At 26.8% G+C, this 26,699-nt stretch overlaps 3 protein-coding genes across 7 annotated transcripts; 2 read left to right on the top strand and 1 right to left on the bottom strand.

Moving 5' to 3' along the window:
* Positions 1-1,633: 1,633 nt before the first annotated feature.
* On the top strand, positions 1,634-4,177 carry LOC111680565 (putative gustatory receptor 28a). Of its 2 annotated transcripts, XM_046956458.1 has the most exons (4): positions 1,634-2,125; positions 2,186-2,333; positions 3,275-3,883; positions 3,945-4,177. In XM_046956458.1, exons 1-4 carry the CDS (start codon positions 1,710-1,712, stop codon positions 4,041-4,043), a joined length of 1,272 nt encoding a protein of 423 aa, XP_046812414.1. In that variant the 5' UTR covers positions 1,634-1,709; the 3' UTR covers positions 4,044-4,177. The 2 variants fall into 2 exon arrangements, with proteins under 2 accessions (XP_046812414.1, XP_023298000.2); XM_023442232.2 differs by having other exon boundaries at positions 1,634-2,333.
* A 1,463-nt stretch (positions 4,178-5,640) lies between these two features.
* LOC111680545 (U2 small nuclear ribonucleoprotein auxiliary factor 35 kDa subunit-related protein 2) lies at positions 5,641-26,220 on the top strand. Of its 4 annotated transcripts, none has more exons than XM_046950268.1 (7): positions 5,641-5,944; positions 6,008-6,093; positions 6,157-6,883; positions 6,944-7,047; positions 7,180-7,342; positions 7,403-7,855; positions 26,202-26,220. In XM_046950268.1, exons 1-6 carry the CDS (start codon positions 5,787-5,789, stop codon positions 7,845-7,847), a joined length of 1,683 nt encoding a protein of 560 aa, XP_046806224.1. In that variant the 5' UTR covers positions 5,641-5,786; the 3' UTR covers positions 7,848-7,855; positions 26,202-26,220. The 4 variants fall into 4 exon arrangements, with proteins under 4 accessions (XP_046806224.1, XP_046806214.1, XP_023297977.2 ...); XM_046950258.1 differs by lacking the exon at positions 26,202-26,220 and adding an exon at positions 7,915-8,111; XM_023442209.2 differs by lacking the exon at positions 26,202-26,220 and having other exon boundaries at positions 7,403-8,111.
* On the bottom strand, positions 8,742-24,535 carry LOC111680537. Its single transcript, XM_023442199.2, has 3 exons — positions 24,411-24,535; positions 17,531-17,675; positions 8,742-9,743 (listed from the first exon to the last, which is right to left on the bottom strand). The coding sequence occupies exons 2-3, from the start codon at positions 17,673-17,675 to the stop codon at positions 9,181-9,183; spliced, it is 708 nt and encodes a 235-aa protein (XP_023297967.1). The 5' UTR covers positions 24,411-24,535; the 3' UTR covers positions 8,742-9,180.
* Positions 26,221-26,699: the final 479 nt, after the last annotated feature.

Consider the following 26,699-nt stretch of genomic DNA (forward strand, 5'->3'; position numbering starts at 1 on the left):
TTATTTTTATATTTCAAAACTTTTTTTCAAAGTGTATAAAAATGTACAGTGTACAGTAGAAATGTTGTTTTTTGACAAAAACAATTAAAGTGCGTATATTTTTGTTACGTAACTTATAACTTATATAAATATATTTTGGGTCTAATGGAATCAAGTCAATTAAGTAATACACTGAGAAATTTATTTAATTATAAATAAAATATTAAAAATAATATTCGAAACATGAGACGAGACAATGGTGTAGAAATAAAGCAGAGAAAAATAATTCTGTAACTTCTGAACGATCTGTCCGATTCACAAGCGTAAAAAGAAATTGTTGTCGGGTCGAAAATTTGTATTAGGATCTCATTAGTATCTCTGTAAAAGTTTTGAAAATTTTTGGAATTTTACAAATATTTTTAGGAGTTAAAGGATTTGTGATAAACAAAATTTCATACTACCTATATAGTTAAACATTTTTGTCGTCGCATAGACACAATGCAACTTTTGCCACAATTTAAAAAAAATCTGGAAATTTCTAAAAAATGTAAGTTTATGAAAAGTAGACTTAATTCCCTAAATATTGAGACAAAAAACGTCTACTTTAATTTTACATTAAAAAGGACAAATTAAATTAATGGGAATATTTAACACCACATGGTTTAACATCATCATAAACAGAAAATATATTACAGCCTTTTTCATAAACTATTTAATAAAATAATTTTTAAGTGTATATTTGTTCATTTTACTGGTTTGCAATTAAATAATTGTTAGAATTGTTGCAGATAATTGGTTGTAAACATAAACAAAACAGTACAAACAACAAAACCATAATAAGCAGGGCTGCGGTTTTGAATTAAAAAACAACTAAATTCTAGGTTCTAGGGATTTACAAATATTAAACTAGATCCATAATTAAGGAATCGTTCTGATACCAGTTCATTAATCAATGATTTGTATTGAGATTGTCAACCTTGCAATAGAAGCTTTTGAAAACTAAATTTTTCCCTTTTTAAAACAGTTCTATAACAAGTTCATTTTCCAAGAATTTTAGTTTGAAAATTTCAATGTTGAAAATATTATACAGAAAAAAATATTTAGTAAATTTAGTTTAATGAAAAAACAATGAATTTATAGGGAAATCGCTGACCTGATGAAATGTATCAACAATGAAAACAATAACGCCTGCGCTTTATGCCTCCTTACTAGCTGGTCTACTACATACAGACATGACAATATTTAACTAGTTGTCTACGACAAACAATTTATTTACTTTACATAAATAGTAAAGGGGTGTCATGTTTAATCGACACCCTTTACATCATACGTAACGTACTTACATTCATACACATGTATGTACGTATACATATCATAGGAGCCTCATTACAAAAACAATTAATTTTCATTCATTTCTACATTCAATCCCCATACTCACTGAAACAGTTATAACAATAAAAAGCCACTAAAGCTCGATTACCTACATACACGTACACTCTACAAGTTACATACATACATTATGTCAATTAATAGCTATAAATTACCACAAAGACAATACAATGAAATACTACTTAACAAAGAAAAACATTTTAACACAAACGACATTTGTTAGAATTGAACATTTAACAAGGATTCAGTTATCAACAAGTGGCCTTCTAAAACGGACGTTAAATATTAATAATAATAATAACTGTTAATTTCCGGTGAAAAGTTTTAAGTGTTTATTTGCAATGGGTTTTAAAATCTGGGAACGTTTTTCACAAGCCGACAATATATTTCAATCGTTAAGACCACTAACCTACATTTCCATAATTGGTTTGGCACCCTTCCACTTGAAATCCCAAAAGGAAGTTCGCACATCGGCCTTGTCCTTTGTTGCCGGCATTGCCCATTTCCTGTTCTTTCTTTTGTGTTTTTTTCTATCGCGACGTGAGGGAGGTTCCATTATTGGTTATTTCTTTCAAACGAACATAACGAAATTGGGTGATGCTACCCTCTCGTTAACCGGTATTATTGCGATGTTGACAATATTCGGTTTTGCCATAGTGAAACGGGATAAATTGATAAATATTATACAAAATAATCTGGTGGTCGATGAGATCTTTGTGCGTTTGGGCATGAAATTGAATTATCGCAAAATTCTATGGTATTCTTTTGTTATATCCTTTGGTATGCTGTTATTCAACGTTATTTATTTGTGTGTCAGTTATATGCTGTTACGATCGGCTCAGATAACGCCTTCGTTTGTGGTCTTTACAACGTTTGCTCTGCCGCACATTAACATCAGTATCATGGTATTTAAGTTTTTGTGTACAACGCATTTGGCGAAAAGTCGATTTCACATGATGAATGAGGTGAATACAAGTGTAATGGAGAATGACCAAAAAAGTGTTTAGATACTAATTTTTAAAATAATTAATAAAAATTTAAATTTTCCCTGAAGTTTTAGAAATTTTACTAAAATTTTATGAAAAATCTAATTTTTAACGAAAATCGAAATTTTAGTGAAATTTAATATTTGTACCAATTTTTTGTGAAAAATAAAATTACTAGGAAAAACACAAATTTTAAGAAAAATAGATTTTTTTGTGAAAATCGAATTTTTAGTAAAAATCATATTATAAATGAAAAATCAGATTTTTTAGAAATAGAGTGTATGGACTAGTTTATTGACAGGACATATCTACTGACTAATATGTGGACAAGTATATTGACAAGCGTCTGGATTAGTCTGTTGAATATACAATGGACTTGTTGATTATGTTGTCTATGGATGAGTCTGTTGACTATTCTTTGGACTAATCTGTTGACTAGTCCATGAACTTTCATATTGACTAGTCAATTTTCTAATCTGTGGACTAATCTTTTGACAAGTCTATTGACTAGTCTGTGGGCTAGTCTTTTGACAAGTCCATTGACTAGACTGTGGACTAGTCTTTTGACTAATCTATAGGCAGCCTATTGTACAGTTTATTGACCCGTATACTGATTAGACTATTTAACCGTCTTCTGATTAGTCAATGAACTAGTCTATGGACCATTATGAACAAAAGTTTAGAAAAAGTGTTTAAAATGTCCATATGTCACGGTCGTACTGCGATATACATATTTTGATATAAAAAGTACTAAAAAAGGACAATAAGTAGTACATCATTGAACAGAATTTTCCATAACTGGTGTGTATGTGTTAATTGAAAAGTGCGGAGTTTAGAAAAAACTAACCTTTTTGGCCATTCACTTATAAACCTATATAATATTTTTAAGACTCCTTTTTTTAATCCACTCCAAATTTCAGATTCTTCAAGATATTTTAGATTCCCACATTGAAGACAGTAATGCCATGGAACTTTCTCCATTACATTCAATAGTACGCATTAATCGTAGTGTACCCAGAAGACGTCCTGCTAACATCTCGATAACGGCCAGTAAACGTTATAGTGTTACCTCCATCATACGACAAAATCCTGAATTTTCCCTTAAACAAGTGACCAATATACACAATCTTTTGTGTGATATTTGCAATACCATAGAGGAATACTTTACATATCCCCTATTGGCCATAATAGCCATATCATTTCTCTTCATATTATTCGATGATTTCTATATACTAGAAGTAATGCTTAATCCAAATTGTGTAGAAGTATTCGAAGCCGATGAATTTTTCGCCTTTTTCTTTGCCCAAATGTTATGGTATGTCATAATAATATTTTTAATTGTCGAAGGCAGCAGTAAAACCATTAAAGAAAGTGCCAAATGTGCGGCCATTGTTCATAAGACCCTCAACATAACGGATGATCCAGAGATACGAGATCGTTTGTTGCGTCTATCTTTGCAATTGCAACATCGTCGTGTTAGATTTACTGCAGCTGAACTATTTAATTTAGATCGTACTTTGATATTTACGGTAAGTTTATGGAGTAAATTTTTGACATATTTAGTTTTGATGGTCTTTCTTTTAATTTCAGATAACTGGTGCTGCTACTTGTTATTTAATTATATTGGTTCAATTTCGTACTACACATCACTTGGACATTAATCAAAATAATACAAATTGTGTTTCGTAAATTTGAGTTTGTCGATTAAAAATGTTTTTTTTTATTATAAAATGTGTGCCAATCAAAAATTGTTAAATCAATATAAAAGTGTAATAAATGTGCCTTTTTGTTTAATGGAAATGATAAAAAATTTAAAAAATATTACTCACAAACTCTATAATCTAATCTGTAGTTTAGTATATACTTCAAACTATAGTTTAAGTTAGTAGGAACTATTTTAAAATTTCAATTTTCCATGCCTGGTATATGTTAATTACTTTTAATAATTCACTTACCTTTATTTATGTTGTTGTAATTGACTCCTTTTTTCACAGCTGGAACACAATACATATTTACATTTTTTCTGACATTTAGCTGACATACAATTTTTTCTCTTAATAATTGTAACAATGTAATAACAACAACATATTAATGATTAGCTAATCTCCGCTCTTACACTTTCACTCTATTTTGTGTTTGGCTGCTTACGAATGGCCCTGGAAACTAAGAAACAACGACCGCCTTCTAAAAATTGCCTTAACAAATTGCACATTTTTATTTAATTTTTAAACACTTTTTTCACCAATTTCTGAAACTTTTTTTCTAAATATTTTTATATACCGATGTAAATTAAGATTTGTTTAATATTATACAACAAAAATATATTATTATAAACGATTAATTAGCGTTTTAGCTTAATTTAAACACTACCATTAAACCTAAACAACCGAACACTTAAAAATATTAAGAAAACTAATGAAATGGAAGAATAAGAAAAAGCATCAAATTCTTATTGCAGTTGTTGTTATTGTTTTTCGATTTTTTTGCTCTTTAAATGGAGAACAAATAATAACAACAGCAATAACAATATCTATTACCATTGGTTGCTTTAGTTCAGTGTACACTTAATATTAAGTGTACACTGCTTTAGTTATTTGTCTTCTTAAGTTGCTAAAAATTTCTAAAGTATTTGGTTAGTGTTAGTCCTTTAAAATTAATCTAAAGTGGTAATTAATTGTAAATATTTAAACATTTTTTTTTTTTAAATTTTATAAAATGAATGTTTATAAAAGGAGTTTTAAAATTTGCCAAAAATTCAATGCAATTTTGTTAGGCCGAGCTCCAGGGGTAATGGGAGAATTTGGAAAGTATTAAATTTTCCAGCTAAGTCAAAAGTCTTAGAAACCGTGTGATAAAGTTTCACATAAAAGTATTTAAAAATAACTGCTTCCTTTAAATAAAAAGTACTGCAATGAAACTCAAAAGTAAAACTACGATAATGCTGTTCTCTTACAAAAATAATTATAATTAAATAATTAATTAAGCTAAAAGCTTAAAATTAACACTAATAGTAGGAACATACAACTTGTTGCTTATCAGTTATAAATATAATTATTTTTTATTATAATAATCAAAACAAGTAAAATTAAAACAACTACGCTTCCGTTAAAAAAGTTTACCAATACACTGCCTTATCATAAAATGCATAAACTAAAAGTTCATACTATGATAAATGTAGTGTTTTTAATAATTGCTTATGGCAATACCCTCCTAACAGCTGACGATAAAAACTAAATTTTTCGCTGAGACTGGCAACTCACAAACATAACAGCTGATGTTTTTTGCTGAGCCTTAGAAAATCCTTTTCGCAACTGAGAGGTGGGGTATCTCAGCAAAATCTTTCCCATTAAGAATATACATGTTTGTGTGTTTAACTCAGCAAAATTTGCTGAGCTCAGCAAAAATTGCTGGGCACAGCAATTAATTTTCAAAATGGCCAAAACAGCTGATTTACGAAAAAAATCAAAACAAAAAATTCCAGACGAAAACAAGAACAAGAGTATATACGCACGCCGCTTTTTTTTATTTGATTTAAATGAAAAAAATCAAAAATTTTCTATATTCATGGAACAAACAACCAATAGAAGAAGGTGAATCAAAACAAACGTATACATTTTTCTTTATATTAATTACGTCTTTCATTAATGTTGCAGAGACTGGCGCAAACTGGTGAAAAAATTGCAAAGAAAACGCCGAAGACAAAAAATTGCCCAACAAAGGGATAAGAATTTACAGGAAGGTGAGTCTGAAAGAAAGTACAGTGATTTCAAAAATACTTAATGAACTTATTCTTAACTTAAAGTTGAGTTAGAAAAGCTAAAAGATCCCTTATACAAAACGAAGATGGAACAACAAGAGCAACTTGAACAGCAACAACAGAGGGAAGAGGCAAGTGAACGTCAACTGCAGGAGGAGCTTTGGCTGCGTAGGGAACTGTTGGCACAAGAGCAATTTAAAAGAGATGAATTAAAAAGGCAGGAGGAAGAGGCAAAATTAATAGCTGAACTAATTAAAAAAGAGGAGGAATTAAAAAGGCAAGAAGAAGTGCGTAGGAAAAAACGGGAAGAGCTAAATTTACGTGCCGAAAGAGAGGCCAAAGAATTTGAGGATCTCATGTTGTGTATGCAACAATATTTGGAGGACAGCAGCATGAAAACCCCTGAACGATTAGACCGTTGTATGGAAACTAAATCTGGAGAGAAACCATGTGAATTTTTCTTAAAAACTAATTCTTGTCGTTTTGGATCCGTCTGTTCGTTTAATCATAAAAGACCTTTGCTGGCCAAAACCCTCTTAATTAGACATTTCTTTCAACATCCATTGCTGGAGCAACAAAAACATGAAGAATATTCCAGGTCTGATAGTGAATTAGAGTTGAGTGAACGCGATTTGCGTGATGCATATGATGAATTCTGTGGAGATGTTTGGCCTGTATTAGAAGAATTTGGTACCATTGTCAATTTTCGAGCAGTACGTAATGTGCAAAGTCACTTTAGGGGCAATGTTTTTGTGGAATATGCCGACAAAAGGTATGTTTTAACAGACAATAAGTATAAATAAGTAACCAATGTTAAAAAATTTGTTTCTAGATCTGCTTTAAAAGCCTTTATGAATCTTCATAATCGTTATTATGCTTCGAAACGTTTAAATGTTGAGTTTTCCAATATACGCGCCTGGCGCACTGGAGTTTGTGGTATGCGTTCGGTATCCTTTTTTTAACAAAGTTCTAACTTCGTGCTATACAACTGCAATATGTTAATTAATTTGTTTAATTTTTAACTATTTTATTTTTCCTTGACTTTTATTTTGTGATTATTTTGTAAAGGTTTATCGTTAGGCCGAAAATGTCCCAAGGGTGTGGAATGTAACTTTTTTCATTTCATGAAAAATAAGGACAATAAATACAACAAACATATTTTAAATCGGGAAATAAAAACTCCAAGTGTGACCCCAGTTTCAAGAAGAAGGCAAGAAACACCGCTCATAAGGTAGGAATTTGACTAAAGAAAAGTTAAGTTAAATCTTAATACCTTTATTTTTCCCAGTAGCAGTGGTTGGAGTACCGTAGATTCTCGTAAAAGTCAAAAAATATACTCACGCAACTGGCGCTGGTCTGAAAGTCCAGAAATTGAACTTAAATCCAAAACTGAGTTACATACAACACATGGACACTCATCTAGTTCGAAAGGAAATCATTCATCACACAAAAATTCCAGATCTAAAAGTCCAAATTCTTATTCATTACACAAAAAATCAAGATCTAAAAGTCCAGATACTCATTATAATAAAAATTCGAAAAGATCTGCAGCTGTTAGTACAAAATCAAATCGGGAAGAAAAATCTCCAAAATCACGATCTCGTAGTCCATATTACGAACGCCGTAAAACGGAAAGGAAGAAAGCGAGAAATAAAAGTCCCGATTCCAGACATAAACGTTATAAATCTAAATCTCCCGCTGAAAAATATAAAACAAAATCTAAGCGATATAATTAAGCCCAAAGGTAAGAATGTTTCTTTCTTTTTTCCTAATTGCACATAATGGATTTTTTTTTAATGGTAGAAATCATGAGTTTTAAACTTTTTGAAAACAAAGGAACAAAAGAACAAAAACTTGAAACTAAAAATATTTTTATACTAGATTTTACTAATTAACTGCATATTAAGAACATTGAACGTTTTAACGGTTAATTTTATGTAACCTATTGCGAATAATGCTTCCAAGTATTACATAAAAATTTATGTATTAATTTCCACTTATTTTACGTGTATTTAGTGAAATTGCTGTTGGTGAACTTATCCATCTTTAAATAAACAAAATAGACAATTCGTTTTTGCACTCAATAAATATGCGAAAGGTACGTTCACAATTATCAAATATTTGACACAAATCACGTGTCCCCTAAAAGGTGTACATTTTGGTTTCCTAAAAGTAAAAACAATTTCACACTTTCCAACTTGTGCACAGACAGACATTTATAAAAAAAAAAAAAATAGTGGTCACGTCTTGTTCGTCAAATACTTGATAGATTTGAACGTACCTAAGTCTAAGAATTTCCTAACTCAAATTGGTAATCCAATAAGCCCTAGTACTGAATACACATTTCGATAATGATGGCGACCAACTTGCAGAATAAAAAAAATGAAGAAAAAATTGCGATTGAAAGGCATTCTGTGGATTTTATGAGATCGACATATTGAGGCTATTAAGGAATAATACTACCCTTCCATTCGAATAAATGTATTATAGATATCTAACATTATTTTTTATGGAGTCATCAGTTTTGTTTTAATTTTTAACACTTTATATAATATTTAAATAAAATACGTTATAGTTTTTTTTTAATAATTTTATTAATTTTTTTTGTAGATTTTTAATTTTTTTTTTTAAATTTCAAACAGTTACAATAAAAAGTAAAAAAAAGACAATATTTTCTTTTGGAGAAAAATAACTAAATCTGTGAGAAAATTATAGAATTATCGTTTTGTTTCATCTATAGAGTATTGAACTAATAAATATTTTACAACAAATAAAAAAGTTTAGCTTGCTTATAATAATACAATTATGTAAAACATAGAGCCTTCGTTTTAACTCATATTTTTTCTATAAAGTGGCAGTTGAATCGAAAAAGTAAATGTATTTGGAGAATTTTGCAAACAAATAGAAAAAATAGTGAGTGATTAGTGTAAGAAATAGTAAAAAAATTTTGTGTTTTTTTTCTTTGTTTTATAAATTCTAAAGTCTATTTTGTTTTCTTTATAAAATAAAAAAATAAAAACAAAAAATAAAATAAAAATAAACTTCTGCTCCTGTAAAACGTAAATAAATTTAAAGACGAATACCAGGGTTGGTAGCAGCAACATAACGTAACAATTCATCGTTATCTTCACAGATGAAAGGCTTTTCGTGATAACAGGCAACATCATGCCAGGCAATACCGTCATTGTAGACGTTGTTCAAGACAGACAAACATTGTTCCTTGGTTTGATTGATGTCGTATTCAGCGTTATCGGGTTGAGGACGCTTCTTGTGACCAGTTTGAGACCAAGGATTGTAGCCCCAACCTTGAGGAATGCGGTTGGTGGCTTGGATCTTCTCGCGAGTTGCAGACCAGAACCAACCATAAATGTTTTTGGGTTCCAAATCGGGACGGTTTTCACAACCATTGAAATCGCAGATACGACCAGCAGTCCAGATATAAGGAACATCATTTTGTTGGATAACACGGAAGATTAGATTGTTCTTTTCTTGGGTTTCCAAGGCAACCAAGTCCATACAGTATTCACGGCACAAGTTACGACCATCTAACCAATCGACTTTCTTGTTGGCCAAAGCGGGAACATGAGAACTCAAGAACATGTTCTTGCCACGGTAAGAGAATTCCTTGGGACCTGCAAGAGGAAGAGCCAAAAAAGAAACATAATTAGTTTTCTATTTGTATGTTAGTTTGTAGTTTTTTTTTTTAATGATTATTTGCCAAATTCATTTTCATTCATGACTTAACAATTTCATTTAGCCTTAAGTTTTTAAGATTATTATATTGTTAAATCTTAGGAAATTGCTTTGAACTAAAGACAAACAAAAAATAACTCCAATCATTATCGAAGACAACTTGCGCAACATCATTATCAACCACATCATGATTTCTAATAGCTTTCAACATACCCATCAGCAAATATAATGAAACTTTTCATCATAAGGTTTTAGTTACTCTTGCTATACAGTTATTTTTAATACTAAACATTAATTAGTTGCTTGGTTTTTATAAGTGTAGGGTTTTCAAAGGTCGTTTTTTATTTGCTTTTAGTGTTGCTTTAATTATTGTTGATTTTTGCACTTCCATCATACATTTTTTCTTTGCAAGTAACTCACGGATACTTTAAACATTAGAAATAAAGACAACAAAACTTTTCCGTTTAAATTTACACAGTTTGCGAAAACAAACAACAAATATTTGTACTATTTTTGTTTAGTTTTTCATATGCATGTAATAATTTTACATTTTTTTTGCCTATGTATTATTACATTGCCACAAACTCGTTTTTACAGTTGGTTAACAGCTTCCATTTCATTAAATCATGGGATGCTATAACCAAGACTTGATACTTTTTGCTTCTATATCAACGTATTCGTAAGCATATTATAAAATGTACAAATATGTAGAAATATTTGTTGTTGTTGTTGTTTTTTTTTTCTTCTTCATTGCATTTTGTATACATTATATGTATGCTTTTAGTAGTTGTTGCATGTACAATTGCTGCAACAATATCAATAGCAAAAACAACAATATGTTGCAAATGTAATAAGCAACCTCAACCTATAGACATTGTTTAGATATAAAAATGAGTTTTACTTTTTAAAAACAGCACCCTCCTCTTTTGGTGTATTACTTTTTTATGCTTTTAAATGCTTTGTTGCGGTTGTGGCGGTCGTGGCTTGAACAACAATGATGAGAAATTTGCAATGTTGACGTTAAACTGTTAGCATCAAGAAGAAGTTTCATTTTAAATTATGCGCCTTTATAATGTCTAATAGTTATAGTTTTCTAACTATTACTGCTTTAGATATAACAAATTGCTAAAGAAGAGCTTTAGCCAGAAAAAGCTTTTTACAGATTTTTTTAAAAAATTTCATCTTAAATTTTCTTAAAAAAGTCTAGTTATGGTTTTCTTTAGAAAATTTTTTTTCTAATGAGATATGATAAAGAAAACTTTAGTAATAGCTTAAATTATCAAAGCTTTTTATAGGAACTTTTTAAAGAAATTTAATCTTGAATTGCCTTAATAAGTTATTTTTATAGTTTTCTTTAAGAAAACTTTTTCAAACGTCAAATTAAATAGGGAAGCTTTAGTAACAATAGATTTCTAAAGCCGAGCTTTAGCCAGAAAATAATTTTCTTAAAGCCATTAAAAAACTTCTATAGGAAAGTTAAAGCTACAATGATTTTTTTTATAAAAGCTTAAATAGAATAACATTTCTATAAAGAAAAGCTTTTGTCAGTGAAAGATTTGTAGAGTTTTCGAAAGCAGATCTTTAGCCAGGAAAAATTTTATATAAAAACTTTTTAAAGAAATTTCATGTTAATAAAGTCTTGTTAGTTTTCTTTAGGAATGCTTTACTAGCGAGATGCCAAGCTTTAGACAGAAAATGCTTTTCTTTAAAGCTATTGAAAAACTTCTATAAAAAGTTTAAGCTAGATTGAAATAGCTTAAATAGAGTAACATTTCTATAAAGAAAAGATTTTGTCAGCAAAAGATTTGTACAAATTTCGAAAGCAGTTTTTTTAGTCAGGAAAAGCTTTTTAAAGAAATTTCATGTTAATAAGGTCTTGTTACAATTTTCTTTAGAAATGCTTTTCTAGCGAGATTCATATAGGAAAGCTTTAGTAACAATAGATTTCTAAAGCAGAGCTTTAGCCAGAAAATGTTTTTCTTAAAGCTACTGACAAACTTTTACAGCAAAGTTACAGCTAGAATGAAATATTTATATAAGAGCTGAAAAGAGTGATATTTATATCAAGGAAAGCTTTAGCGAGCGAAAGTTTTAAAGCTTTTCCTTTTATCATTTCAATTTGTAACAAAATCTTTATAGTTATATCATATTTAATAGCATTTAATCTCATCTATCATTAATATTTCTCCCTTTTGGCATTAAAATAAAAACATTAATCAACTAAAACATTGTCTTGCTATTTTGTGGCCTGTCGCAACAATTGTAAATAGCCTAATGATGATTATTATTATTTTTTATACAGGTTTTCACATAAAAATGTGCAAATAGCACGCGTTTTAAACTGATGGAATGTTTGTTTGACTATTTGCCCGCCAGACAAGTTGATCTGTCAACATTATTAATAATCTATACATACATTTATCCCATTCAACTATTTGTTTGTTTATTTGTTTTAAAATAAGCTCCAGTATTAAATACATATTTCATTCATAATGACTCTGGTAAACTTATAACATAATTATAAAAAAAGCTACATAGAGACAAGTATATTGTATAATGTATGTGTATTTTTTTTTTAATACAAAAATATATACATATACATACTAGCAAAGTTACCTAGTAACCTGATTTTTAAAACTTTAACACAAAAACAAAAACAGCTTTAAAATAATAAGAAATTATTAACTATTTTCTTTGTGCAAAAATAAAAACTTAATTTCAATTTAATTATTAAGCTTTAAAAAAATGTTTTTCACATTTAAAAGTAATTTTTGGAATTACTCTAAAGTTTAGAAACAAAAAATGTTAAAGCCATTGCACTTTGTTAACCCCTTTAACTTTAAATATACAATATTTATTTTTTTATAATCATTATAATCTTTTTTTCTCTTAAATTCATTAGCATGATCTTGTGCTTATTTTGGGTCAAGGCAAGTGCATATGCATTTGGTGTTAGTACTTTTGGTATAAAATTTAAATTAAAAAAAATAAAAAATCACAAAAATTATATGAATCTAAGGAGGTTAAATGCATACTACTAGAATACAAATGCTAGCTCATTTTCTGGGTTTTGTTTTTGCTGTGTGGCTTTAATATTAAAAAAAATAAAATAAACATTAAGCAACTTTAATTGCCTTAAAGATGAATTCGTAGAATTCATGTTAGAGTTTATTGTCTGCAACAAAAGTCTAAAGACCCATACTTGATGAGAATTTTTTTCTTACCGGCAAAGTAAAGTTCAACAATAAAAAAATTTTGTTTGTCTTCGCAAATAAACAAACTAAAAAGAAGTTATTATAGCTTAAGATTTATTATAAAGATTTTGAAATCTTAGATTTATGACTTCTTAAATGATAATCGTGCATTTTATTTCTGCCATCAAAAACAAAAGATAAAAGATTCTTTATATTAAAGAAAATATTATTGTTATTTTTAGAAGAAATTCTAGAGATTTCAACAATACAACATAAATATTTGTATTATGCAAGGTTTTGTTTTAACATTAATTTATATATTTTTTTTAATTTAAAGTCTAACATTCTAATTTTTTTAGACACACGCAACCTGTTCTAGTTATTATAAACTTCAAAGTTCTTTTATACTAAATAAAAATTAATAAGAACTTATTTGCATAAAATTAGAATTGGAACAAAATTAAATATTCCAAAGACATAAATAAATTTAATTTATATCCTATTCACAAAAAAATTAATTTAATTTATGCAAATTTTTTTTAAACTAATTCGAACCGGTGGTTTTCTAGAAAATTAAAATAGATTTATTGAGAACAAAACCTGTTTTGAATAGAATTTAAACACTTTTTTAAAAAAACTGGAGCATGCTAGTACAAACTTTAAAAAGATTCTATTGATCGTAGAGATTTTAAAACAAAAGCTTTAGTTAGCGAAAACTTAATACATATAAGCTTAAGTTTAGGAATTAATTGTATGAAAAAGCTCAAACAAGATTATATATTGAAAAGGTTAAAACAGGGAAATATTTCTATATAATAAGCTTTTGCTTGCTCTCTAGAAAAGCATTCTTTAGAATAAGCTTAAAAAAACAGACAAGTCTTTTTATGCCATTAAAACAAACAATATTCTTCTAGTAAGTTTTAAAAGGTAATCTAGCAAAAGCTTTTTAAAGAAAAACTTAGCAAACAAAAAAGCTTGTTAAGGAGACTAGAGCATTAAAAATTTGTCAAACCAAAAGCTTTTAAAAACTGATATTTACGAGTTTTTAAAAGAAAAGCTTAAACCACAGAAAAGTTAATTTTAACTAAATAATGATATGAAAAAGCTTTATTGATCTGTGTTATGAAAGAAAAGTAAAAAACTGAAATAGCTTTGTTTATGATAAACTAGCAAAAGCTGTATATTTAGTTTTTAAATGAAAAATTCAAGCTAACAAAGAAAAACTAAATTTTACAAAATATTTAGAAAAGCTTATCTGTATTTTATGTAAAAAGGTGCAACCAGGAAATGCTCTAGTTTTGATAAAGTAACAAAAGCTCTTTTAAAAACTAGCTTTTTTTAAACAACAAACATTTTTCAAGGAAATCTTTTAAAAAACTTTACAGACTACAAGAACATATAGAAATTTAGCAAACAAAAGCTTTTATAAAAAATTTAATTGAAAGCTTTCTGTAAAAAATATAGAAAAAGCATTTTGTTATAAATTAATTCAGAAAAAGATTTAGAAATTATAAGGAAAAGTTAAGCTAACGAAAGCTTTCTATTTGCAAAAAAGCAACAAATTTTCAAAGGAAATCATAAGTTCAAAAAACTTTCAGCAAATTCTTATAAAAATCCTTAATTTAATTATTTTAAAATAAAAAAAAACTAACTCAGTATCTTTCCATTTGTCTTTCATTCAAACAAATCACATAACTTTACTCCATATCTTTGACAAAATAGTTTAATTCTTATTTATTTTTTCACTTTTCCACAAAAATATTCCACATTTCGTTACAATTTAAATGAATTTAAAATGACTTGAAAAACGTAAGAAAATTAGAAAAAAAAGAACATACAAAATAATATATCAACAGCAAACAAAATCTTGTTTAATAAAAACCAGTTAATAACGGTAGTTATTTAAACAAATTTAACTAACAAATGCATTTTTTTATATTATATCATTTTCGATTAAAGTCTTATTGAAACTTTACGCAACGTTAGGTTTTTGTAAGAAAAAAAAATAGTTAAACAACAAATACATAATAACCCGGCAACACGACTACAAATAAATGACAACAACTTAATTTATAACAATTTAATAGAATTAGTTTAATACCTACATTTTTATTATAACATTAAATTAATTTATTTTATGCCCTAAATATAAAATGTTTACAATTGTTTTCTTTAGTTAAAGAGAGCCCACCTTTTTTATGCAAATTATTTTTATTTGTTTTTTAAGACTAATAATTTAATTAAAAATTAATTGCTTGAGTTATTTTAGTAACTTTCGTTTCTTATACATATATAAAACTTAATTCGTCTAATTAATTGACATTTTTTGTACATTCATTGTTAATTAATTCTGCTGTTGCTTTATTTAATTTGAAAAATATTCCCAAATAATGTGAAAACGTGTCTAAAAATGTGCTTAATAAGTCAACGTGTAATGAGAAGTTTAAGTTTTTTTTCTAACATGTTTTTTTTATTAAATAATTATTACTTTTTGTATGTTTTTTTGTTAAAATTTACAAAAATAATTAAGTTCAAAAACGGCATCTTCTAATACAAAAAAATCAAATAAAGTAAATAACGTTTGCTAATGTTTATAATTGTTTCCCAGACGGATATATACGGGCTTTAGACTGTTTTGTTTTTAGAGATTAAGGTAAAATCATATAATTAAACTTTTTGAAACTTACACAAGCATTTTATAATATTATTTTTAGACTTTTTTAACACTTTACTTTTTTGTTTAGTAAATTAGCGATAGGTTTGTGTAGAAACCTTCTAAGCGTTAAGATTTGGTTGCTAAAGTAAACGTTTCTTTAGAAAATCTTAAGCTAGGAAGAGATTTCTTAAAGGAAGCTTAAGCTAGCGGGAGATTTCTTAAATAAAGTTCAAGTCAGTGATTAATTTACGAAAATTAACCTAGCAATAGATTTCATCAGGAAAATTAATGTTTTCAAAAGATAACTTTAGTTTTCCTAGGAAAGCTTTAGTTTCAGCGAGAAAATTTCTTGAGAAAGCTTTAGCTAATATAAAATTTGTTTAGATCAAAAGCTATTCAATGAAAAATCATTAAAAAGCTTAAGATAGAGATTTATAAGTGAAATCTTTATTTAGCAAGATATTACTTTAAGAAAGCTTTAATGAAAGCTTTAGTTAAAGAGAAATTTCTTTATAAAAGTTTTAAATAATGTAAGAAGTTTAAGAAAAACTCAGTCTAAAATGAAGATTTCTAAGAAACACTTTTGCCAGCAATACAGTTCTATAAGAAAGCTTTAGCTAATAAGTAATTTTTTCGAAAGTTTAACATGACGAAATACTTGTTAAAAACTTAACAATATATAAAAATTTCTTTAAGATTTCTTAAGCCCTAGAAAGTTTAGGCTAGCAAGAGATAACTTGAGAAAAGCTTATAACAGCATAAGAAAAGCTTAAAATAACTTGTAATGATTTTTTCAAAATCTTTCAACAAAAATTTTGCTGTTACATAGAGGGGAAAAGGCGTTTTAAAATTATGAATTTTTCAATACCATCCGTTGTCAAAGTATGTGCGGATAGTTGTCAAATCTACAAAATATAAAAAACAAAGCAATGTTGTCAAAAAGAACGTTGCCTTGCTTAAATGACAACGATGCATTGCCGAAATAATATCAAGTATAATCGAAATGACAACAATGCGTTGTCAAAATTACAACTGTGGTTGTTAAAATTATGACTGCGTATTATTTTAATGTTATACACATCCGTTGTCTAAATGTTAATAAGCGTTGTACCGGTAATTTTCTACTGCGTTTTTTTTCTCTGTGTAAAGAAAATTGTTTATAAAACAAACAAAACTGCTGCAATTCTAAAATTATTGTCTGGGTATTTTTCCATTGCAAACAATTGCAATTTAATAACAATAACAAAACTGAATACAAAAGCTTTGCTGGAATCTTCTACTAAACATTGTGCAATAATAGTAAATCTATAACTAACAAGAAAAAACTTGTTAAAAACGTTAGAGTTTGAAAATAAAAAATTTCCAAACACTACTACACTGCCAACAACGACCTTGTGAAACCCTTTTTTGTCAAGACTTTAGTTTCTAAAACTAAAAAATAAAGGTGTGTTAAACAAACTTAGCAAAAAAAAACAGCCTTAAATTTCTTAACATTTTAACTACAAATTTAATTTACACTTTCAATAGTCGTTCGTGGCTTTTTTACTATTTTCTTTTTATTATTTTATTTAATTTCACTTTTCTTTTTGTACAAATCAAAGCTGGTCATGAATTTTGCAATTTTCTATACAATTTCACAGTCCATGACAGCTACATACATACGTACATGTTTAACTCATGTTAAAATTGAAATTTAAAAAAAAAAAAAAACTACTATTTCCGATATTTTCACAACTTTACTTTACAAATACAAATTTAGTAAATGGTTGTTTGTTATTTAGTCATGTCGTTTTCCATTTTAGGAAAAATTCAAATAATTACACGTATTTATTCTTTGACTTGTTGCTTTTGCAATTGTAATTATAGAAATACTTACGGCTGGCACATTTGGCGGGTACGGGCAGTGATAAAAATCTACCGGGTTTAGTGGAGGTGGTGGTAGTAGTTCTGGCTTGACTAATGGCAGGTTCAGCATATGTTGCTGCCACACAGAATGCAGCTAAAACCAAGGTGACTTTCATCTAAAAAAAATTGAAGTAGAAAAATAAATTAATTACAATCGATATTGTCTTTAGATTAAATTTATTAAATAGTATACATATTATTAATTAAGTTTTGTCTTAAATGGATTATTATGGTTTTTCAGTTTTGAAAGATTTTCTGATTTGCATAAGACTTTTTTCTTTAGGGAAGCTCGTATTTGTTTAAATGAGAGATTTCTTTAGAAAATTTTAATTAGAAATACATTTTCAAGTGAAAGCTATATCTAGTGAGAAATTTGTTAAGAAAAGCTAAAAATCTGGAGAGATTTCTTTAGAAGATTTTTACACTTTAGCTTTCAAGAGAATTATTTAAGCAAATCTTAAGCTACCTAGAGATTGACTTATAAAAGCTTATGCTAACTAAGAATATATTTAATAAAACTTCGCATATCCACCGCCTAAACGATAAAAGAAAGTAAAGAGGTTCAATCTTAAACTAGCAAAACATTAACGAAAGCTTAAGATAAATGGAGTTTAGAGAAACCCATATAACAATGGGAGATTTATTAACCACAACTTAAGCAAGAGATTTCCTTAGGAAAACTTTAGTAGCTAACTTGAGATTTATTTTTAAAAGCTTAAGCTAAACGCCTAAACGATAACAGGAAGTTAAGATAAAGGATCTTGTAAAAACGTAAGAGTTTTATGACAGTGGAAGGTTTCTTTACGAAAGCTTCTAGGAAAGCTTATAACAAAGACATATTTAGAGAGATTGCTTAAGGAAAGCTTTTGCTCAAACCTAAAAATATATATTTTTTTTTAATTTGCATACATTTTTCTATAAAAAATCTTGACCTCATTTTTAAAATGTTGCAAGAAGACCAGCCAAACAACGCCCATTATTCAAATATTCCAATGATATTAGAATTTGGCAATAAACCTCTTTTTGATGAATGGGTGATGGTGAATGTCTAAACAAAAGATTTAAACAACAAACTTTTTTTATAGCTTTTATGATGATTTTTTTAAATTTATTGCTATTTTATATAAAAAAACAGGCATGATTTTTTATGAAATTTTTATTTAAATATTTAAAAAATGATAACAACCTTATAAAATGCAAATTAAGGCAGTTTTTGTATTTAACACTTTAAGATTTACAACGCCATTTAATGAAATTGTTTTGTTGTTATTAAACGTCCGGTCACTTGAACGGTCATCTGTCACTCAAGCAAGTCAAATGCAAATTTTTTTTTCATGAATTGTTTATACAACAAAAGGTGTTAATAAAAATAACCAACAATTGGAACAACAATAGCAGCAGCTTAAGTATTTAAACAATGATTAACAATATTATTGTTGCTTGTTTTTTTGTTTTTCATACAAAACTAAGGTATTTGCCAGTTTAGAGACGATGAAGATAAAATTCATAAAATGATAATTATGTTGCTGAGAATCTGATAAGCAGCAACACTTTTAACAATACACTTGAAGAGTTGCTATAATCAACAACAACAATAACAATAAAAACAAAAAGAAGCTTAATAATTATGTATAAACTTATTAAAAATGCAATATGCGTGATATTAGCGTGTATACGCATCGGAATCACTTTTAAACACTTTTATATGGATGAATGATTTGATTTGGCATGCCTTACCATGCTTTGACTTGCTGGTGGTAGTGGTGATGATGTTTGTTTGGTTTGTAGTATATTTCCATTTACAAAAATCAAAATCAACAAACTTAAAATAGCTTTTGTAGTGGTTTTTATGTCAAGGATGTTGATATTTTTTCTCTATATATATACATACAACCGGTTAAATTATATTTTTACAATAAATATTGACAATATATTTACTACTACATTTAATACACATACACACAATATGTATAAGAGAAGAAGCTCTGGCGCTTGTTTGTTTATTGTAGCATTTTACCTGTGTGCATATCCATGCACACATATTATTATATTCTGAATTATTCTGTATTTTTAGCCATTAAAATACTAGATGTATGAATAATAGTGGTTTTAATAAAATTAACATGCTCCTCTTTATTTGTGTGTGTGTGCTCATCACCTTTTGCTTTAATTTTAACATGTGTGTTTGTATTAACTGAGAAGAATTTTAATTTTACATGGCAGACAAATTGATAGACAATGACACCTCCAATGACCTTTAAAAAATTTTTAAACTTAAATATTGAAATTGAAGACTTGACTGTGTAAGTTTTAGACAATTTTTGTTTTTTTTTTTTTGTGGTTTTTCCAATAATTGGAGGGCATTGAAGTGTATTTAGTTGAAATTTTAAAGAGGAACAAATAGACTTTTACTTTTGCTTTTTTAAAGGGGTATCAATAAGTAGTTTAATAATGTATCTCAAGGAAATAAAAGTTTAACTTTAAAGTGATGAGAAATTTATTTCAAAAGTTTTAGCGCAAAATTTCATTATGAATATTTTAGCCAACAAAACATTCTTTGAAAAAAATTTAATTTTAGAAGAAATTTCTTTAAGAAAACATAAGTTTACAGCAGGTTTATGTAAGATTTCTTTAAAAGGCATAAACCAGCAAAGCATTGCTTAAATAAAGCTTAAGTAAGACAGAAATTGCTTTAAAAAGGGTTTAGATTAAGCTTTCTTTAAAAAAAGTTTAAGTTGACGTAAAATTTCATTAATAAGGATAATAAAGTTAAAGTTCATTTCATAAATAAAACATAAGCTAGCAATATATTTCATTAAGAAAGTTAGCAGTCGATTTTATGAGGAAAGCTTTTACCTGCGAAACATTGTTTTAAGAAAGCTTAAGCTAGAAAGCTTCTTCTAGCAAAACTGTTTAAAATGTCGAGAGATTCATTTATAAAGAATGAATAAAGAAAGCTAACGCTAGATTTAATGTAGAAAGCTTAACTCCATATTCATGAATGCTTAATAAAGTTATTGATGGTTTATTGTAGGAATTTTTTTAAAGAAAATGTGCAGATTAACCTCCGTATATTTTATTGAATACGGGGGTTAATCTGCGAGATATTGATTAAGCTAGAAAGCTTCTGCTAGCAAAAAAGCTTAAGACGACGAGAGATTTACTAATAAAGATGAAGCTACGATAGATTACATCTAGAAAGGGAATGGAAGATTTTTTGAGAAAAGCTTTCACCTGCGAGATATTGCTAGAAAACTTAAGGTGGAAAGCTTATCTTTGGCTTAAAGATAAGCATATGCTTCATAAAGAAAACATAATGATAGATCATATCAGGAAAGCTAATGGAAGATTTTTTGAGGAAAGCTTTCACCTGCGAGATATTGCTTAAATAAAGCTTCTGCTAGAACAAGAGCTAGAGCCGACGAGAGTAATAATTAAGGTGCAAGTACTAAATAAAAAAATTTTTTATAAATCAGGTTTTAGAACTAAAAATTATGAAAATTTGTATAAGTAATTATGAACTTAAACTTTATTTGAAATATTACTAAAGATTATTGAACTTGTTTTTAAAATTAATAACTTTAAAAAATTATTTGACTGTTGTTACAAACAAGAAAAAAAATCTTTTCAAATTATGAATGTTTAATAATTTATTAAATAAAACCACAAAAATACAAACACAAATCTCCTAATTTATTATCAACATTATTATAATTTAATACACATGTTGAAACAATCATCATAATAAATTATAACAAATTATGCAGACAAAAGAAACAAATATATAAAGTTTATAACAAACTGACAAAATTTAAATGTTTACTAATAAAACATAAATTTACTACAGATTTACTAACACTAACACTATTGCTATTTTTATGTTTTATTTATTTTATTTTAAACAATTTACATATTAGGGGAGAAACCTAACTGTCAGTCAGTCAGTCTCTGTGTCAGTTTGTCTATCTATCACTCAATATTGGTGTTTATGTCCATCTAGAGTTTTTTTATGCTTAAATTCCATACATTTTTTAAGCTTCATTAATTACAATTATTATTTCATTATTATTAATAAATAGTTTTTTTCATTAATTTTTGTTGTTTTTTTTTTGGCTTTGTTATTAAATATTTGTGGTTGATGTAGGCTTGTGGTGCGTGCTGTTGTTTGGGGTTTAATTGTGTTAATAACTTTTGAATGGGTCTTTATGGTGTTAGCAATATATATCTAGAAAATATTTTTACATTATTATTCAAAGTTTATACGTATTGACAGTGACATTGTTGATTGGTTCATTGTCGCGATTTTTTTTTTTTTTTTTGTCAATAGATTTGATGAGGATTTTCAATAATTCGTAACATTTAGTTTTAATGTTTATATTTATGGTTGATTTTTTTTTAATTATAATTTAAATTAGGGGTTTGAGACTTTTCTAGATTTTTGAGATTTAAACAAGCATTTAATGGTTTTTCTTTAAATATTAAAAGAATTTGGAAGTTAGAGATTTTTTTGTACTAAAAAGTTTAATCTTCTGTTTTTAAAACAAAAAAATATTAAATATTAGTTTTTATTACTAAAAAAACTTATTAAAAACTGTATTTAAAAAGTATAAGAAACTGTTTTTAGCACTAAGAAATTGTTAAAAGTTTTAATTGTTAAGTACAAAAGTACTTAAAACATTTAGAACAGTTCGTAATGATGTAAGCATTAGACTTAGTTTTTAGTACTAGAAAGTTTTAAAAAACAGTACTTAAATTTGTTTTTAGTAGTAGAAAGCGTTTCATGTAGTAAAGTGCATAAAACTATTCAAATTTGGTTTTAAATTCTAACAAGTTTTAGAAAAAAACTTACAACTTCGAGGTTTTCAAAACAGTTTGTAAAGTTAAAAGTATTAGAAACTTTTTTAGTACTAAGTTTATGTGAGTGATTTTTTAATCTAATTTGTTGGAATTTTAGAGTTTTAAATTTCAAGTACTTAAGTAGTAAAAACTATTTTTGTTCTTTTAGTACTAAATTTTTATAGTTTCAAAATATTTAAAATTGTTTTTAGAGATAAAAGTTTTTAGAACAATAATTATTTCTAGAAGATATTGAAAACCATTTTTAGTACTTTAAAAAGGTTTTGAATTTGTACTTTAAACAGGATCGAATCCTGTTCTAAATGTTTAAAAGTTTCAAGCGTTTTTAGTACTAATGTAAATATTTCACTTTGTACTTGATAATTAAAACTTTTACCATTTCTTAGTACTATTAACAGACTTTTATACTTTTTGGTAGTAAAAAAGAATAGTTTTTAATGCTTTTTAGTTTTAAAAACTTTTGTGTACTAAAATTAGTGTTGCAAACAGAAACTGAAATCTAAAATGTACAAAGGTATGCGGTAATTGGGTCCCAGCTTTTTGTAATAAGGTTTTAAGTTTAAAAACTTAATTTTTGTTGCAAATTACTAAAACTGTTTAATAATTTGTTTTTGTACTAAACAGTTGTAAATTGCATATCTCAACAGCAATAAAAAACCTCTTAAGAATATAAGCACCATTTTTAAGCATCTCAAATTACTCCAAAAAATTTTTAGATTTGGTACAAATTTAGTACTAAAAATATTTTTTTTTTTAGTTTTAAGTTTCTTTACTACGAAAACTACTTTTTAGTACTTAAAGAATTAAACTTGTTTATAGTACTTTTTATTAATAAAATGTATTTAGTACTAATCTATTAATCTTAAAGGCAAATTCGAGTACTAATAATTGTTTACAATAACAATTTTAGTACTAAAAATTATTAGGAAATCTTTACTGAAATCAAACCCAAATTTAAAAAAAAAATATATTTAATTCGAAAAAGATTATTTTTTTTTTTTAATTAATCCAAATTTTTGAAAGTATTAAAGAAAAATTAAATTCCTTTTATTTTTCAATTTAGAATTAAGATTTTTGAAGCATTAAGCTAAAATTAAAAAAAATGATTTAAAAGCTTAACTTTTTAAAGAATTTATTTTTAAAGAAAACTTTTATAATTATATAATATTTTTCATATTTTCTTACATAAAACCATTAAATCCACCGAATAACTAAAATAAAATATTTAATTAAAAAAAATCTTGCAATTTATGTTTGTCATCATCCACACTATTATGTCATCATCATCATCATCATCATTGCATTTAGCATAAAATTATTATTATTAATAATAATGTTGCACAATATTTAGTTGTCATTATTGTTGTTGTTGTTTTCATTATTTGTTGCATGATTGACACATATATAAATTTTTTTGTCAAGAATCGTATTTTATTTTCATTAAATTTTTATTTGTCATTTTTTTGTATTTCTAAACAAAAATTGTAAATTATGATAGTAAATATGAAACCAACTAAAGTTAAATAAGATAAACACACACACACACAAATACACACAACAAACAAACAGCAGCAGCAGCTAACAACCACTAATAAATAGGAAAATACAAAAGACTTAAGCAACAAACTTGTTTGACATATTGAAACATTTTTCATTTTCTTACTGTGAGATAATAATTTTTCGTATATTTTTGTTTGATTTTCTTTTTAAAATGTTTTAAAGTTTTTTTTCTTCTTTTTGATACACTTTTTTTATTAAAGAAATTTCAACACTTTATTTTTTATAGGTTTTAAAAACAGTTCTTTTAAAAATTGTTTTTCTTATATATTTTTTTAATAAAATGTCTCTTTTTTTCTGGGGGGTGAGTTTTAAAATCAAGGTAATCCATAATAATCCATTTTTATTGTATTGAGTAATAATAACTGGTTGTTATCCTTTTTTTTATTGTTTAACGATGAGGGGTTTATTAACTCCTTTTTGTAACTTCTTCTTACCTTGGGCTTTAATACACTTAAACACACTGTGAGTCGAAGTTTTTTTGCTTTTTTTATTTGTAAATGACCGGGTTTGGTAGTAACAACCAAACGCTGATACTGGCGAACGAAAACAAAAATCAATTGCGAGGCGCAAAGTATTTTATAGCCACTTATATTGTTACTCATACTTAAACACGAAGAAAAAAAAATACGTTAACACACATACATGTTTAAAACAAGTTAAGAGCATGCACATGATAATGTTGTTTTTGCTGTTTTTGTTTTAGTGTGTGTTTTTTGTTAATATATTTTTTTTCTATATTGAAGATGGTTGTTGAAAAAAAAACCCACTATAATATCATCTTCTTTAGTTTAAGTTAAAATAGCAAAAATATTGTTTTTGTTTATTTGTATTAAAATGTATGAATAAATATTTTTGAAACACACATATACATATATATTTTTTAATAACATATACAAATTGTTTAACAGTATGGGTGAGTTTTAAGAGTTCTGTGTGTAGTTGTCTTAGTTTTACAATATAATTGTTTATATCATTAGCATGATCTTAGTTTAAGATCAATAATTATAATAATGAAGATGATTTCTTTTAGCAACAAATGCTTAAGAAAAAATTCTTAATTATTAAAAGGAAAAATATTTTGAAAATTATTATTTTCTTTATAAAACTCTATTTTTTAATTATTATTATTTTTTTTGTCTTAAATTCATAGAATATTCTCTACAATAAAAAATTAATTAATATAATCATAATTTAAAGAAGCAACAAAAAATAACTATCAATACTTTAATGAAATTAAATGAATATATTAATATTTATTAGTTGTATTTGAATTTTTTGTTTAAATTTTTTTTCAACATTAAATTGTCATAAAATGAATATTCAATTTTGTTTTATAATTTATTTAAAAACAATTTTTAAATTAATAAATTGTTTATATTTCTTATATTTTTTTTTTCAAATGCAAACAGCATTTAACAAAAAAAAAAACACCCCTCCCACAAAAAACAACATTATGTTTCCTTAAATGTTTTAGAATTTTATTTCTTTATAATTAAATATTTATAATTTTAATCCTTAAACCTTAGTTGTCACGTAGTTATTTAAGTTTTAATTACATTTAGCTTTGAAAGTGACAAATATTGTCCGTGTAATGTTTAAATCATTTATCATGCTTAACTAAAGTCAAAGTTTAATTGACAGTTAGTTAAATACTATTAATTTATGATAATTTTTGCCTTTCTTTTTTAATAATGATATAAGTACTTAAAGTATAGATTTAATTTTCTGTTAAATAATTAAATTGTTACGCCCTTTGTCTTTCTGAGAAGAATTTCAATAATAATATTATTTTGCGGCTTTATAAAGCCTAGACATTTTGAAACCTTTTAGTTTGCGGTTGTAAGCTATGTTTGTCTATCTATCTGACTCATAATTTTCGAGGACTTTATTGATATTCTAGTGAAAACCTCTAATAGCCATTTCGACAGATATTACTCATACCACCCGCAAATCTTATTTATACCAATTTAAAACCCCCAAAAAAATGATTACGTACTAAAAGATTTAAAGAAGTATTAAAACAATATTCACAGGCCTTTACATACATTTTAGAATGAATACAATTTTATATAAATTTTTAGAAATAACAACATTATGATATCACTTTAAAACCCAAAAAGATGTTGTCTTTTTTGGGATCATTAATGGGGTGGATATTGCTATAACATTTGATCCTACATAGTAGCTAAAAGTCATCTTAATATCTTTATTCTTTCAAATTACAGTGACCATATATCAACTTGACCCGCAGATCTTCTAAAATGGCAAACAATAAAAACGTGGCGATCGCAAATTGCACCGATTTAGCATGCTTGACACTAGAGGTGAGTCAATATTTAAGTGCACTTCACACTAACATACGTAAAGTCTAATGACAAAGTAAAACAAAAAGTATAACAAAAAAAGAGAATAAAAGTCATATGGTTTATATATTTTGTGTTTATACGAAACAGCTGTCTCACTTGTTTTGTATGTGTTATAAATACATTTTGATACATAAAAATGCATCCCCGATCTAACGCGACTTGCTTATTGTTTGAATCATTTCGGAAAATGAAGACTGCCATACAACTGTCAAATTTTCCATCCGTATTTTCACTCAGTGTACTCTTCTTTACAAAATTTTAACAGATCATACATATTACATGTGTGCTCGTGTGAAGCCGGCTTTAACAACATTATTCTGTGCAACGATCTTTAGTTCACTTTAGTTGTTGTCAGCC

Source organism: Lucilia cuprina, chromosome 2 (assembly GCF_022045245.1).
Source record: "Lucilia cuprina isolate Lc7/37 chromosome 2, ASM2204524v1, whole genome shotgun sequence".
Lineage (NCBI taxonomy): Eukaryota > Metazoa > Arthropoda > Insecta > Diptera > Calliphoridae > Lucilia > Lucilia cuprina.

Coding starts and splice junctions, on each gene's coding strand:
- LOC111680565 (XM_023442232.2), top strand. CDS start 1,710: ATGGGTTTTAAAATCTGGGAACGTTTTTCACAAGCCGACAATATATTT. Junction 2,334..3,274: donor GATTTCACATGATGAATGAG/GTGAATACAAGT, acceptor TCCAAATTTCAG/ATTCTTCAAGATATTTTAGA. Junction 3,884..3,944: donor ATCGTACTTTGATATTTACG/GTAAGTTTATGG, acceptor TTTTAATTTCAG/ATAACTGGTGCTGCTACTTG.
- LOC111680545 (XM_046950268.1), top strand. CDS start 5,787: ATGGCCAAAACAGCTGATTTACGAAAAAAATCAAAACAAAAAATTCCA. Junction 5,945..6,007: donor CAAACAACCAATAGAAGAAG/GTGAATCAAAAC, acceptor TTAATGTTGCAG/AGACTGGCGCAAACTGGTGA. Junction 6,884..6,943: donor GTGGAATATGCCGACAAAAG/GTATGTTTTAAC, acceptor ATTTGTTTCTAG/ATCTGCTTTAAAAGCCTTTA.
- LOC111680537 (XM_023442199.2), bottom strand. CDS start 17,675: ATGAAAGTCACCTTGGTTTTAGCTGCATTCTGTGTGGCAGCAACATAT. Junction 9,744..17,530: donor ACCCGCCAAATGTGCCAGCC/GTAAGTATTTCT, acceptor TTCCTCTTGCAG/GTCCCAAGGAATTCTCTTAC.